At 37.3% G+C, this 13,493-nt stretch overlaps 1 protein-coding gene across 1 annotated transcript in view; it reads left to right on the forward strand.

Moving 5' to 3' along the window:
* The first annotated feature begins 1,675 nt into the window (after positions 1 to 1,675).
* ADGRB3 (adhesion G protein-coupled receptor B3) overlaps positions 1,676 to 13,493 on the forward strand; it is a 705,567-nt gene continuing 693,749 nt past the window's right edge. The window contains exon 1 of the mRNA XM_054722440.1: positions 1,676 to 2,432. Coding sequence (XP_054578415.1) covers positions 1,676 to 2,432 — 757 coding nt within the window. The remainder of the gene's footprint in view (positions 2,433 to 13,493) is intronic.

Consider the following 13,493-nt stretch of genomic DNA (forward strand, 5'->3'; position numbering starts at 1 on the left):
CCTACAACTTTCCCTATTTTTTTTTAAACCTTTAAATGCACATTGGCTTTATTTTCTCAAGGAGAAAAATACATTATTCATTGAGCTGTATGCTTGAAACAGAGAACACTGTTTTGATAGTCCCAGCAGTTCTGACGTTATTTTAAAACTGCTGCTATATAGAGATTTAAAGTTGCTGCTGTTTATGCCCATATCAAGACATAGAATTTGAATTATGATCTGGACAATGCAGATCTTTCTTCAGGGACTTTGGTCACTGGATTTTGTGTGCATGTGTCAGTGTGTGTTATGCAATGGGAAGGAAGAGGGTTTTATCCTTTGGTTCAGAGCGGACCCAGGCAAAGACATGAAAACTCTTAACTATCTATATCTCTGTCTGTCTGTCTCTGTTTACAGAATAGTGGAAGAGACTGCAGCCTAAAGACTTTTTAAATTAACTTGGCATCACTTTTCTCAGCTCAAAGGCTAAACAAAAAAAGCAGTGTCATTTATTCTAAGAAATAACTTCTTAAAGGTTAAAGCTGAAAAAAATCCAAGTTATTTTTGGATAACAACTTACAGAGGTAAATATAACCAAGGATTACTCTATTATGCAAGATCATTTTTATTTTTTTTAAGGAAGAGGAGCTCTGGAGCTGTTATTGGAAAGGGAGCAATTCTGTAATTGACATCTGTAAGAAAGAAAATTCTGTCTCTTATCTACCATGTGTAAATCTTAAATTGCAGTAGATAACCGTAGATAAAATAGCCTGAATTTTAAAAAAAAAACAAATTAAAAGACTGAAGCCAGCTCAATTAGAGTGTTTCTGGGATTTTTTTCACTGACATCACCTTTCGATACAGATACTAATACAGTGATCCACTTTATGTATCCCGAGAGGGCATGTCACATTGAAATGACTGCTTTAAATTCCGGTTCTCAGTGGTGATGTCAAACAAGTCTGCCCTGTGTATGGAGCCACCTATGCCCTTTCTCAGATGCTGTTTTTAAAATTCTGTTAATCCACATGAATGCCGGTGTTTTTGCACAGGAATTTCTCATCATTTCCCACCGTGGCCCCTGCAAAGACATGTAGGGACATTTAGGAGAATATGCAACAAATTATCATTTGTGCTTTTAAAATCGTGGCTCTCATTTACCATAATTACTTTAACATTTAAGAGAAAAGAAATGTGATGGCAGCTGTTCCCAGATTATCAGATTAGATTTTGTATGATGATGTTTACTGCAGGCAGAAGGCTGAGGGAGAGAAAAGGTTTATAGGCTGCTTAAAAATATTTTAAAAATTAACATTTAGGATAAACTATTTAAAAAGTCATGTTTTCCTCTCTTTTTTAATGGAATTATAATGCATTTGGAGTAAATCCTGGTAGATAAATTAGGGCATTCCTATTAATCTATTAAGTATTTTTAAATTGAATGTAGAGAATTTGGCCATTGTGAATGACCACTTGAGGGCGCTGTTCACACAGCAACAGATAATTTCCTGGCTTTATAAAATAAAAATTACCTGTCCTTCTTTCAAAAAGGGTTTTTCTTTTCTTCTTTTTCTTTTTTAACTGAAATCTTGAAAACAGCTGGCTGTAATATTGGAGGAGTTTCTTTTTTCAATGCATGTAGACTCCTACTTGCATTTTACTTTCATTGCCATTTTTACAGGCCAAATGACATAGGATGAAGGCTGTTCGTAACCTGCTGATTTATATATTTTCCACCTATCTCCTGGTTATGTTTGGATTTAATGCTGCCCAAGACTTCTGGTGTTCAACTTTGGTGAAGGGAGTCATTTATGGATCGTACTCTGTAAGTGAAATGTTTCCCAAAAACTTTACAAACTGCACTTGGACACTGGAAAATCCAGATCCAACCAAATATAGCATTTACCTGAAATTTTCCAAAAAGGACCTTAGCTGCTCTAACTTTTCCCTCCTGGCTTATCAGTTTGATCATTTTTCTCATGAAAAAATAAAGGATCTCTTAAGAAAGAATCAGTCTATAATGCAACTCTGCGATTCCAAGAATGCTTTCGTTTTTCTACAATACGATAAAAATTTTATTCAGATTCGCCGGGTATTTCCAACCGACTTCCCAGGATTACAGAAAAAAGGAGAAGAAGACCAGAAATCGTTTTTTGAGTTTCTGGTATTGAACAAGGTGAGCCCAAGCCAGTTTGGTTGCCATGTGTTATGCACTTGGTTGGAGAGCTGCTTAAAATCAGAAAATGGGAGAACAGAAGCATGTGGGATCATGTATACAAAATGCACCTGCCCCCAGCATCTGGGAGAGTGGGGGATCGACGACCAGTCGCTGGTTTTATTAAATAACGTGGTGTTACCCCTGAATGAGCAGACCGAGGGCTGCCTGACCCAAGAGCTGCAAACCACCCAGGTCTGCAATCTTACCAGAGAGGCCAAGCGACCGCCCAAAGAAGGTAAGTGTCCAGAAGAGAGGGGTTGGGGGGGGGGGGGATGGAGGGAGGGAGAGGGGCATCAGGGGATGGCGTTAAAACGCGCTGTTTCAACACGTGGGCCTAAGTGTTGCTCCTTTAGCCCTGTCATCTTTGGGTTCATTTGATTTGTGGTCTTTACTGATAAAGGTCTCTTAGGCTAGTCTTAGGTTTCAGGATTTTAAGAGATGGGGCGGTGAGGATGGGGTAGATCTCAGCCACCTGCCCCAGAAGGGCGGGTGGAATATTCATGAGAAAGGATGGAAAAAAAAAAAAACGCGGGAGACAACTTGCGCTTGAGATTGGTGGAGCAGGGTTAGGCTGCAGCCCTTTGGGGAAACCTACACACACACAGACTCACCCATCGCACCTGTAAAATGGATTTGTAGCCGGTTTTCTCCCTTCTCCCTTTCATCCCTGACAAAGTCCCTTCACTTCCTCTCCCCTCCCCTCTCTTTAGCCCTCTTCTTCTCCATGCCCCCCTTCCCAGCCTTGGGGGGCTCAGGACTAAAAGGTGACACAAAGTCAGTAGCAAGTTGGGTACAGGAGACAAGGGTACCCCTCCACCCTGCAGGTCCGCGACGTTCAGATGCGTCGCACAATACACCCTGCTTGTGCTGGGTCTTTCAGGGGTCAAGAGAGCCCCAATGGAAGAGACCACTCTGGGGTCCCCAGGCTGCGAAGCGGCGTGCGGGCGGGGGAGAAGGGCGGAATGAAAACGCAGGCAGCCCCTCTAAGACCTGTTCTCCCCGCGGCGTGATGTTTGCTCTGCTTGGTCCCCTGTTGGTACAAAAGAGGAGAGAGAGGGAGCTCCTGCGCGATGAGGTAGATGGATAAAACAGTGCAACGGAAATGCGGAGGAAGAAGAAAGTCCAGGAGTGACTTCGAGCTTTCACCCAGTCCCCGGTGGGGGGGCGGCCAGAGGATTTGAGACTGTGGATTATGTTTAATAATGCAAGAAAGGGGCATATTTTGAGAAAACGAGTTTCCTGTTGGGATGGTGAATGGATGTGTTCCATTCGTTCGGGGACACGGCTGATAAGAGATTCGTTCTTGCTCCCCAGCCCTGCAAAAAAGAGAGTGTGTTGATTGCTTATGCAGGAAATGTTTTCTGATCTCCACAAAGATCCCTGTCTGTGGCAAGGGACAGCCAAGCTCCAGTCCCTCTTTCCTTACCCTCCCCCAACAGAAGTTGTCTTTGTGGCCAATATAAAATTGACACGTTGTTGGAGAATTTTATTTAAGGGTAGCCAAGGCTTTGTAAGGGGAGAGGGGAAGAGAGAAGGGGTTTAACTAGCTAGCTGCGTTTTCTCTGCGGAAAGCTGGGTGGGGGATGGGGATTGTGGGAGAGCAATGGTACAAGGGGGGGAAAGATGTTAGAAGATAAATGCAGAGGAATGGCAGTGGGAGAGGGGCGAAAAGCCTTTAAGATTTCTACAGGTCAGTGTTTCCCTAACAGCTGTGACTGAGGAAAACAAAGTGGTTTTAAATTACAGGAGTTCTTTTCTCCAGTAAAAATCCCCAAGAAGCACTTGCCACTGCAGGGATGGTATTTAACACCATTTAAAACTAATTAGTGTCCCCTAGAATAAGCGGCGACAGTACACAGAGAAAATGTGATGTTACAGGCTGGCTAATAAGACAAGTAACCTCAGAAACTATTATTTATTTGTTTTATTATTGTTTGAATAACAATGTTTGTTTCTTCAGTGAGTGAAATTCTGCCATCAGACATACAGCTGATGGCGGTAGAAAGGGAATCCAGTTTCCCAGCCCCCTTTATGAGAATGGTAGCAAGTGACTTGAACCAAGTTGTTGTGTGCGCATGAAGCATGAGTCTCAATGTTTTTGCTGGTCATGATCATGAGATCTGGGTTAAGAGAGTGCTGGGATTTATAGAAGTTGGACAGGGTAGACATTTGTTTTGTAAGTGACTAAGACGGAGTGATTTTAGACCTTAGGTGTAGAAATCATGTGGGAGAATGTATATAACTTTTGGCTAATTAGCTGGAAAATGAAAAAGGAGTAGACACATAAGTGATTCTATTAAAATTGTTAACATGTTGATAGGACAGAAATAGGAAAAGTTCATCTACTAGGGGAAGAATATATGCTAGATCAGTAAAATTGCACAGCCTGTATTCTAAATTTGTGCTCTTTAATTGTTTAGGTATTTTGAGTCAGAAAGGTAAGGATATGTAATTCCTGATGACATAATTGTAGCTGGTGCATTTGTAAGTAATTCTTATAAAACGTATACAGCACTCCTTACCTCATTCAAAGAAGACCTTTCTGGCTCTGCCCCACTGTAGGAAAGACATGTGAAAATCTGCAAATTCTTAATTTAGTAGAATTTAGGCAAAGTATTTTACATCTTAAATATTTGATATAAATGGTATATAAAGTCTTATGAAATAATTACTTAATATTTCAAATAAACGATCACAATGATATTCACATGGCTTGATGTTAATAATTACATTTAGTTGTGCTACTCATATCTAATACTACTGCAAAATGCCTTTACATGATAACATGTAAATCTAAGTTTTGAAATGAGGTTTAAAAATTTTATATTACTTTATGCTTTCTATTTTCTATGGAAAAGTAATCAAAATGTCCTGTATGATATCACAGGAATAAGTACAAGATTATTTTCCACAGTTTACAACTCCCATTTTATTCAGTGGAATATGTACTGACTCAGAAAGCTTTGAATAGAAATATTTTCCACATTTATTATATCATAGAAGTGGCACAAATTTGAAGGAAGAGTCTTATATCCAGTAGATCCAATTCCAAATGGTTTTGTGTGATGCTGATGGTGATGGCAAAGGTATACCAAATATTTTGAATGTATCTATTGGATTTACAAAATCATATTTAGTATTTGAGAAAACTGTGGCCTCCCAGAAATGAAATGTTAATTTTGAGATAGTATTTTTGCTAAAATGTTAGTTAATAATACGTTCATATACTGAAGAATTTCATAGCCAGAAAACAACAAGAAGAAAACTATCACCATTTATAGTGACAACACCAACAATTACAAATGTAGTCTGTAATATGTTATAAAAGAACATTATTGGACTGATGCTTCATTAAATGTTACATTTTAGTGCATTTAAATAGCTTCTTTTTTTAAGATCACATTTGAGATAGTCGAGGGTGGCATATGATTAGAGAAACTTAGTTGTCATTCCCCAATTTTTAAGTGAAATTTTGAAAACCAAGTACATCAGCTAAATGAAGCTTTTTAAAATTAATGATATCTTATTTCATGAAGTTACTTAAAGAAACTGTGTAGCCAAAACCGGTTTGGCTCAGTGGATAGAGCGTCGGCCTGCGGACTGAAGGGTCCCAGGTTCGATTCCGGTTAAGGGCATGTACCTTGGTTGCGGGCACATCCCCGGTAGGGGGTGTGCAAGAGGCAGCTGATCAATGTTTCTCTCTCATCGATGTTTCTAGCTCTCTATCCCTCTTCCTTCCTCTCTGTAAAAAAATCAATAAAATATATATATATAAAAAAAAAAGAAACTGTGTATACGTAGCATGTATAATTTTCTTTTTTAAAAAGGAAACTCAATGCTGTTTATCTGGTTTTCAGATGGAAGCTTGGGGATAGATTGGTATTTATTCACAAGGTCTTTACTATGTTTCCTAGGATTCTTTTACCAAAGAGGATTCTGGACTATATAGCTAAAATATAAAAGGTGATATAAGATCTTATTTCTTACTTCTTTCCTTAAAGTAATTAAAACAGTTTTGGCAGAAAAATTCTACGCCAGGGTATTTAAATCACATAATAAGCCTTAATGGGACCTTTGTTTTCTACTTACATCAATGGTGCTACTTATGTGAATGGAAATTGGGATCCCTGTATAGATTCCAGGAAATCTGAACACACACACTCACTTGTTTTTCCACTCTGCTTCTGCTAATCCTTGACATTCTACCACCCAAGGGAAGTCTCACTATGTGCCTGCATAAAATCTAGCCCATGTTTGTGTATGTATTTGCAGTATTAGGCACATCTTTGTCATCTAGAGCAATTTGTATGTCTGTATCCTATTTTTTTCTACTTTTGCTCTTTTTGCCCTCATTACTGTTTCAGCCACTTTTGCATCTTCCTCGTGGTCCCACACTCTTCATCAGAATGTGGAACATTATACTGAGTCTGTTGCTCCTTGAAAAAAACAGAGCCTGACAGTTTGCCCTGCCCCTTCGCTGGATCCCTTAGCCCTTTGCACATACTGTACTATTGTTGTAGCATTTATCATGTTGCAGTATATTTTTTATTTATATTTTCATCTCATTCAACTAACTCAGGAATTCTTCAAGTATAAAGACTGGGTCTTCGAATTGTCTAGGACAGTCTTAACAGAGCTTCAGTAAATATTGGCTGAAATTAATATTAAGTGAACAAAGCAAAGATCTCAGTAGGAAAAATAACATAAATTGATTGCAATTAAAAGAATAAAAATACATAATACTGGAAAATCATCCATCTTTTATTTTCTATTTTTAGGGGAAGATGGCTGCCATTTGTCTCATTTCCAATTCCATTAATGTATTATTTACACTATCTCTTGATCACAAAGTATTATTTAATAACATTTAAAACCCATGAAAATAATGGAGCTAGTGAGAAATAGTCTTCATTTCATATATATTTATTTTAAGAGATTCATCAATCTCTTAAAATAAATATATATGACAAATATAACTTTGTATACATGCTGTCTACAAAAAATGTAGTAAGAAAATTTGCCAATATCTGTTTGTCTTCATTTCTCTCTTCTGGCTCTGGTATTACTTCTATATAATAATATGACATTTATCAAATCCTCTCACAGTTTGAAGTCAAACATATATAAAGAAGGAGGAAAAAGTATTTGTATGTCATGCTCAGTGCTTTTGCTATTCACTCATGGTTATGACATATAGTCATATGAAAATCGTAGGCCTGGACAAGTAATGCCATAATTTTATTTCTGCCATTTCAGAATTTTGTCAATTTAGGAAGCAGCTCATATATGTATTATTTTATGAAACAAAATTCCATTACATAGCAACATAATTTTTATAGATGCTAAATTAAAATATTAACATGAAAATTGGTGTATGTATGTATGTATGTGGGCCATGCACACGTGTATGTTTCAGTGGATTTTATGATAGCCATAGATAAATGTACTGCAGGTTAGTTTCTTCCAAAATTGAGATGGGGATTTTACTTTACTTCATATCAAGCTTCATGCATTGCTTTATTTAGTTCATTTCTTAGTAGGACCAATTCTATTATTAATTGAATACTTTTATAAAAGACTAGAGGCCTGGTGCACGGGGGTGGTATCCCTCAGCCCAGCCTGCACCCTCTCCAATCTTGAGACCCCCTCAGCGGATGTCCGAATGCCAGTTTAGGCCCGATCCCTGTGGGCATTCGGACATCCCTCTCACAATCTGGGACTGCTGGCTCCTAACCACTCACCTGCCTGCCTGCCTGATTGCCCCTAACCACTCTGCCTGCTAGCCTGATAGCCCCCTGCTGGCCTGATTGACGCCTAACTGCTCCCCTGCCGGCATGATCGTTCCCAACTGCCCTCCCCTGCCAGTCTGATTACCTCCAACTGCCCTCTCCTGCCAGCCTGATCGCCTCCAACTGCCTTGCCCTGCAAGGGTGAGGGGACTGGGGGACTCAGGCTGGATGAGGTGGGACTGAGGAAACTGGGGGACTGAGGCTGGATGAGGCTGGATGCTGCGGGGTCTGGGTGAGGCAGGGCTGAGGGGCTGGGGGACTGAGGCTGGATGAGGTGGGGCTGAGGGGACTTGGGGACTCTGGCTGGATGAGGTGGGGTTGAGGGGACTGGGCACCACCATCTTTGTGAGGGTGTGGCAGTCAATTAGCATATTCCCTCTTTATTAGATAGGATAGTATTCTTTAAAATAAGTCTGGTATGTATTACCTCTAATAATCATCTGGCCCTTGGATCTGAAATCAATCTTTATTCAAAAATAAACTTTTCTTTTCAAAATGTCATGTGCTGAGTTTTAAGATCCTAACCAAAGAGAGCGGAGTTTGAATCTGCTCTTCCACATCATAACTGTGTTATTCTGTAATACTACTTTTCCCCACTCATACTAGGTTAGTAATGCTTATTTCTCAGGGTTCAGGAGAGAACAGGAAATGACATCATGTATTTATAAAAACAATAAAATTAATGGCTTGGAATATCTTACTTCCTGTCAGCCCTGAGGAAATGCTTCGCAATTCAATTAACTAATAAAAATCAGAGAGGTATGTTGTTTTTCTTAATGTGTCACTTCATTGAAATGAAAGGTCTGTTTGGGTGTATGATATACTTGGGTCCCCAAAGTGACTCAGCCACCTTGTAGTATCTTTGACAAGTTGACTAAGCGTGACTGAGCTTGACTCATCATCAATCTACTGTAATAGAGGATTGCATTAAATGAGATTACACATGTAAAACACTTAGTCCCAGTTATATTAGACTCTTAATTTAGTTCTTGAAACCTTTTTTTTTGCCTTCTGACTATAAATGATAGAGAATTGATAATAAGTAATGAAGTAGATTGTCATTGAATTATTTGAACTTGTTTAGGAAAATGTAGGGGCATTTAACAAAGGATCATTAAGCATTTGAATGTATGTCTCCTTTGTATTAGATGAAAAAAACATAGCATCTCAGTACGTTTGTGTTGATGGAGGGATGACTAATACATCAAATAGATCAAGCTAGTGGTGTGTGAGTCATTCTAGGCCTGGGACACTGTCCTTTGAATATCATTGCTGAGAGCCTGCAAAGCCATTTAAATCAAAGTTTCCAAGTATTTCACTCTTTGCTGCACTATGCAAAATTAAACCATATTTTGATATCTGTTTTGAAAAGGAATTATTCTTTAAATGCTCATCTATATTAAAGCATTTGAAGAAACATATGGACCTGTGATCAGTTATTACTGACTAGTGAGCCCCTAGAGTCCCCTAAGGCCTTACATATTCAGATATTTAAAAGTAAACAAAAAATTTTTTTTTGTTAGCACTCATTTGAAGATTCTTATACTTTTAAAAACAAAATTACGAAGTGCTATCTATAAGACTTCATAAAATGCCAAATGCTCTATGTTCAATAATCTTTCAACGGTCATTTAGTATTTTGTTCACTTGCAGAGAATGACCTAGCTACATATCTGCTAAAGTAATATATTTCTAGTTTGCACAGAAGGTGCGATAAGTAACAAATGCATAATAAAATACATTAGCATGGATCGGTTTCTCTCAAAATTAATTGAGTGAACAGGCATTCCTTTTGGAAATCTGACATGTTTGCTGATGTGCATTTTTCTCATAACCAATCCTCTATCACATATTCATTATGCTTGGAACATGCTATTAAAGGTCAAATGGTTACTCTTTGGTTTCTACCATGTATGAAATAATTTACCTGCTAACCTAATTCTAGACATTATATTCTCAAATTATATCTTGTAAATAACAAGTTTATTTGGATATTGAGAGTTATTTTGGAAAACAGCAAGTATGTGCATGGAAAACTGATATATCAAATTATAATATTTAGAATACAAATTAAAAGCAATTAGGCATAACAAAAAAAAAAGCATTAAATCAGTTATGAAGTCAACCAGAGAACATTACCTTGGTAAAATTATTTTCTAGAAATAAATATGATAAGGTGGTAAATGTCACAGAAATATTTATTCTCAGAAATATAATACCTAGTATGAACACTCACCTAGTATGAATATAAACATAAATATTCATTCTGGGTGAGTATATTACAGTGTTATTTCATGATATTTCTACTGGTAGTCCTCCTTTTTAAAGAAAATATGTAAAATTTGATAATAAAAAAACCAAAACACAATTTCTAGCCCGAATCGGTTTGGCTCAGTGGATAGAGCGTTGGTCTGTGGACCAAGGGGTCCCGGATTCAATTCTGGTCAAGGACACATACTTTGATTGCAAGCTCCTCCCCAACCTGGGCCATGGTTGGGGCTCCTGCAGGAGGCAATCAATGGATGTGCTTCTCTCACATCGATATTTCTCTCTGTCTTTTTCTCTCTCTTCTACTCTCCCTAAAAATCAATGAAAAAATATCCTCAGGTCAGGATTAAATTTAAAAAAATGAACACACACACACACAAAAAACAATTTCTACACTTGCATATCTAAACAGTAATAATTTATTCTCCAATAAGCACATCTAAAAAAATATATTTTATTGATTTTTACAGATAGGAAGGGAGAGGGATAGAGAGTTAGAAACATCGATGAGAGAGAAACATCGATCAGCTGCCTCCTGCACACGCCCTACTGGGGATGTGCCCACAACCAAGGTACATGCCCTTGACTGGAATCGAACCTGGGACCCTTCACTCCGCAGGGCGACACTCTATCCAGTGAGCCAAACTGGTTAGGGCTCCAATAAGCACATTTTTAAAGAGAAGCTCCATCTACATATATCTCCTAAAAAGTAAATCATTTTAATAAACATTTTATAAATTAAAAGAATACATAAAACCTAAAGTTTGCAAATCTCTGCTGCATATATTATTTTATTTAGGCAATAACTGTGAGACTTGTAGTAGTTGCTCCATTAAAAAGTGCTAATTACATAGAATCCCCTAAAGACTGTGGTTTTCCTTTCTCTAACAATTTTAATACAAATTGGTTCAAATGAAAAACTGAAGAATTTCAGAGTCGTGGGTTTATGATGTGTGTGTGTGGTTTTTGTTGTTGTTTGTTTCCGAAGCACTAAAATCTGAATCACAAATTCCCAATTTATAAGGTACTATATCAATATCAGTCCAATACTTACCTCATTGATGGAATCCCAATCAGCAAACATATGATGGGAACATTATTTCAGCTGAACATAAGTCATATTGGAATTTATATTTAATACCATCTCTATAATGTAAAAGAGACTCAGTCATTTAGATCTAATATTTGATAGATGCAATCATTTAAAAAAATTAGGTGGTGTCTAGCCAGGACAATAATCAGAGTATACTTTGCTCTACTACTTAATACAGACTAAGCTCTACAAATTAAATTTTAGATTACATTTTTGTTCTGTTTGGTATATATTATTTAAACAAATGTGATGTACATCTCAAAAAACACTATTGATTTTCAGTCTAAGCTCATTAAATTTAAAGAGCAGTAGGTTTCAAACTCAGAGTCTGTCTAGATTTACTAAATGATTTAGAAAGATCTATCTTGGATTTTCATTTCATTGTGAATTTCGAGTGAAATCTGTGTTTTAGAGAGAGAACATGTCTTACATTTTTTAGTTATGGTACACTGAGAAGTACTTTTGAGGATGAGAGAAGAGTAAGGTCAGAGTCCCTTCTATTTAGTCACAGCTTCTGTCCTTAGCTACTCATAATTATTGTAATGTGGAAAAGAGGGCAACTTAGGAAGACAAAAACCTGTTTACATAATACTAGAGGCCCAGTGCATGAAATTTGTGCACTGGTAGGGTCCCTAGCGGCTGCCGGCTGCCAGACAGGACCTCCCTCCCTTCCCCCGGTCAGCCCCACCCCCTGGTCGAACTCCTGGACAAATTCCCAGTTGCGGGGACAATTTGCCTACTATATTTTTATTATATAGGATTTCCACATGAATCTGCAGACTGAGCTCTGGCAGCCATTCTCTCCCACCCCTTTGGACCTATGGGTAGTAATGGATCCCCAATGTTTCTAACCCCAAAAACTGTATTTTCTCTCCTTGGTTTCTCTGAGCATATCCATGCCTTACTTGCTTCTCAAATTACCGTAAATGAGGACATTGTCAGTTTCTTACTGGGACCCTGACTAACACCGGAATGTATAATTTTGGTGGTGGGGGGATTTCTGATTACTTATCAGAAGGTTCAAAACCAACATTTTAAAGTTTTCATCCTTACTTTTAAAGCACTAAAAGGTCTTATATAATAATTAGCCCCCTTGCTGATTAGTATATAGAGCATGCCAAGTTAACAGATAAATAATAATAATTTAAGTAATTAAAATATGGAAAATGAAAATCAGTTGGCCATTTAAGCTCAGCTGAAATGGTATTTTTTACACTAAATCTGAACTCAGTATGTGTCATCCTCATAACTCCATTAAATTTAGGGTTTTTAAGTGTTTTCTATATTTACTTGTTGGTTTCTTGATTGCTTAGCTTGTTTTTAGATTATGTAATATGTATACATTCATATATATACTAGTATATATCAATGTTGATGTGACTCCAGAACATTTGAACTGGCCTGGAGAGTCAAAGAAAGTTTTGTGAGTTGATAATTAAACACAAATAACATTAAGACTCCCACATAAAATATAAAATAATTCTGATATATTAAGACTTAGCTCCAATTTTATATCAAGATAATAGAAATATGAAATTAAAACCAAATTTCAGTTGCTAATTTGATTTCATTTTGCATTTTGATTTCACTGTCTCTTTCAAAACAAAGAAAAACAAAACACACACAAAGCTTTTTTTATTTTTTCCTTCTTTATTTCATTCTCAAAAAGAAATTGAGGCAGCTAAGTTTGACCTTATATTTTCATACAGAAAATTACAGGTTTTTTTTCCTCTGTGTTAGTCTATTTCTCTTTTACATCAAAGAGGAAAAGAAGTAATTTCTAAAAAAAACAAAAGGTTAAACTGCTTTTTTTCTAAACTTCTGTTGAAACAGTTTACAGTTGTTCTGAATAGGCAAAAACAACAAATATTTAATGTATACTGGATGCCTTTGAAATAGTTCTTATATCAGCTACTCATAATAATTGTAATGTGGAAAAGAGGGCACCTTAGGAAGACGGAAATATGTTTACGTAATTTTTCCACGCAAATCTGGCAGACTGTCAAAGATCTGCTTCTGCAATGTAGACAGAAATTTTCGTTTATTTTGGCTTCCCAGAGAGGTCAGCTTCCTTTACAGACATGTCAGCTTGTGGTCAGCTCTCTTTGGCTGGCCTTGGTTTTAGAATGTAGAGGGCAAACAGTGT

This window comes from Eptesicus fuscus, chromosome 10 (genome assembly GCF_027574615.1).
Source record: "Eptesicus fuscus isolate TK198812 chromosome 10, DD_ASM_mEF_20220401, whole genome shotgun sequence".
In the NCBI taxonomy this organism is placed as follows: Eukaryota; Metazoa; Chordata; class Mammalia; order Chiroptera; family Vespertilionidae; genus Eptesicus; species Eptesicus fuscus.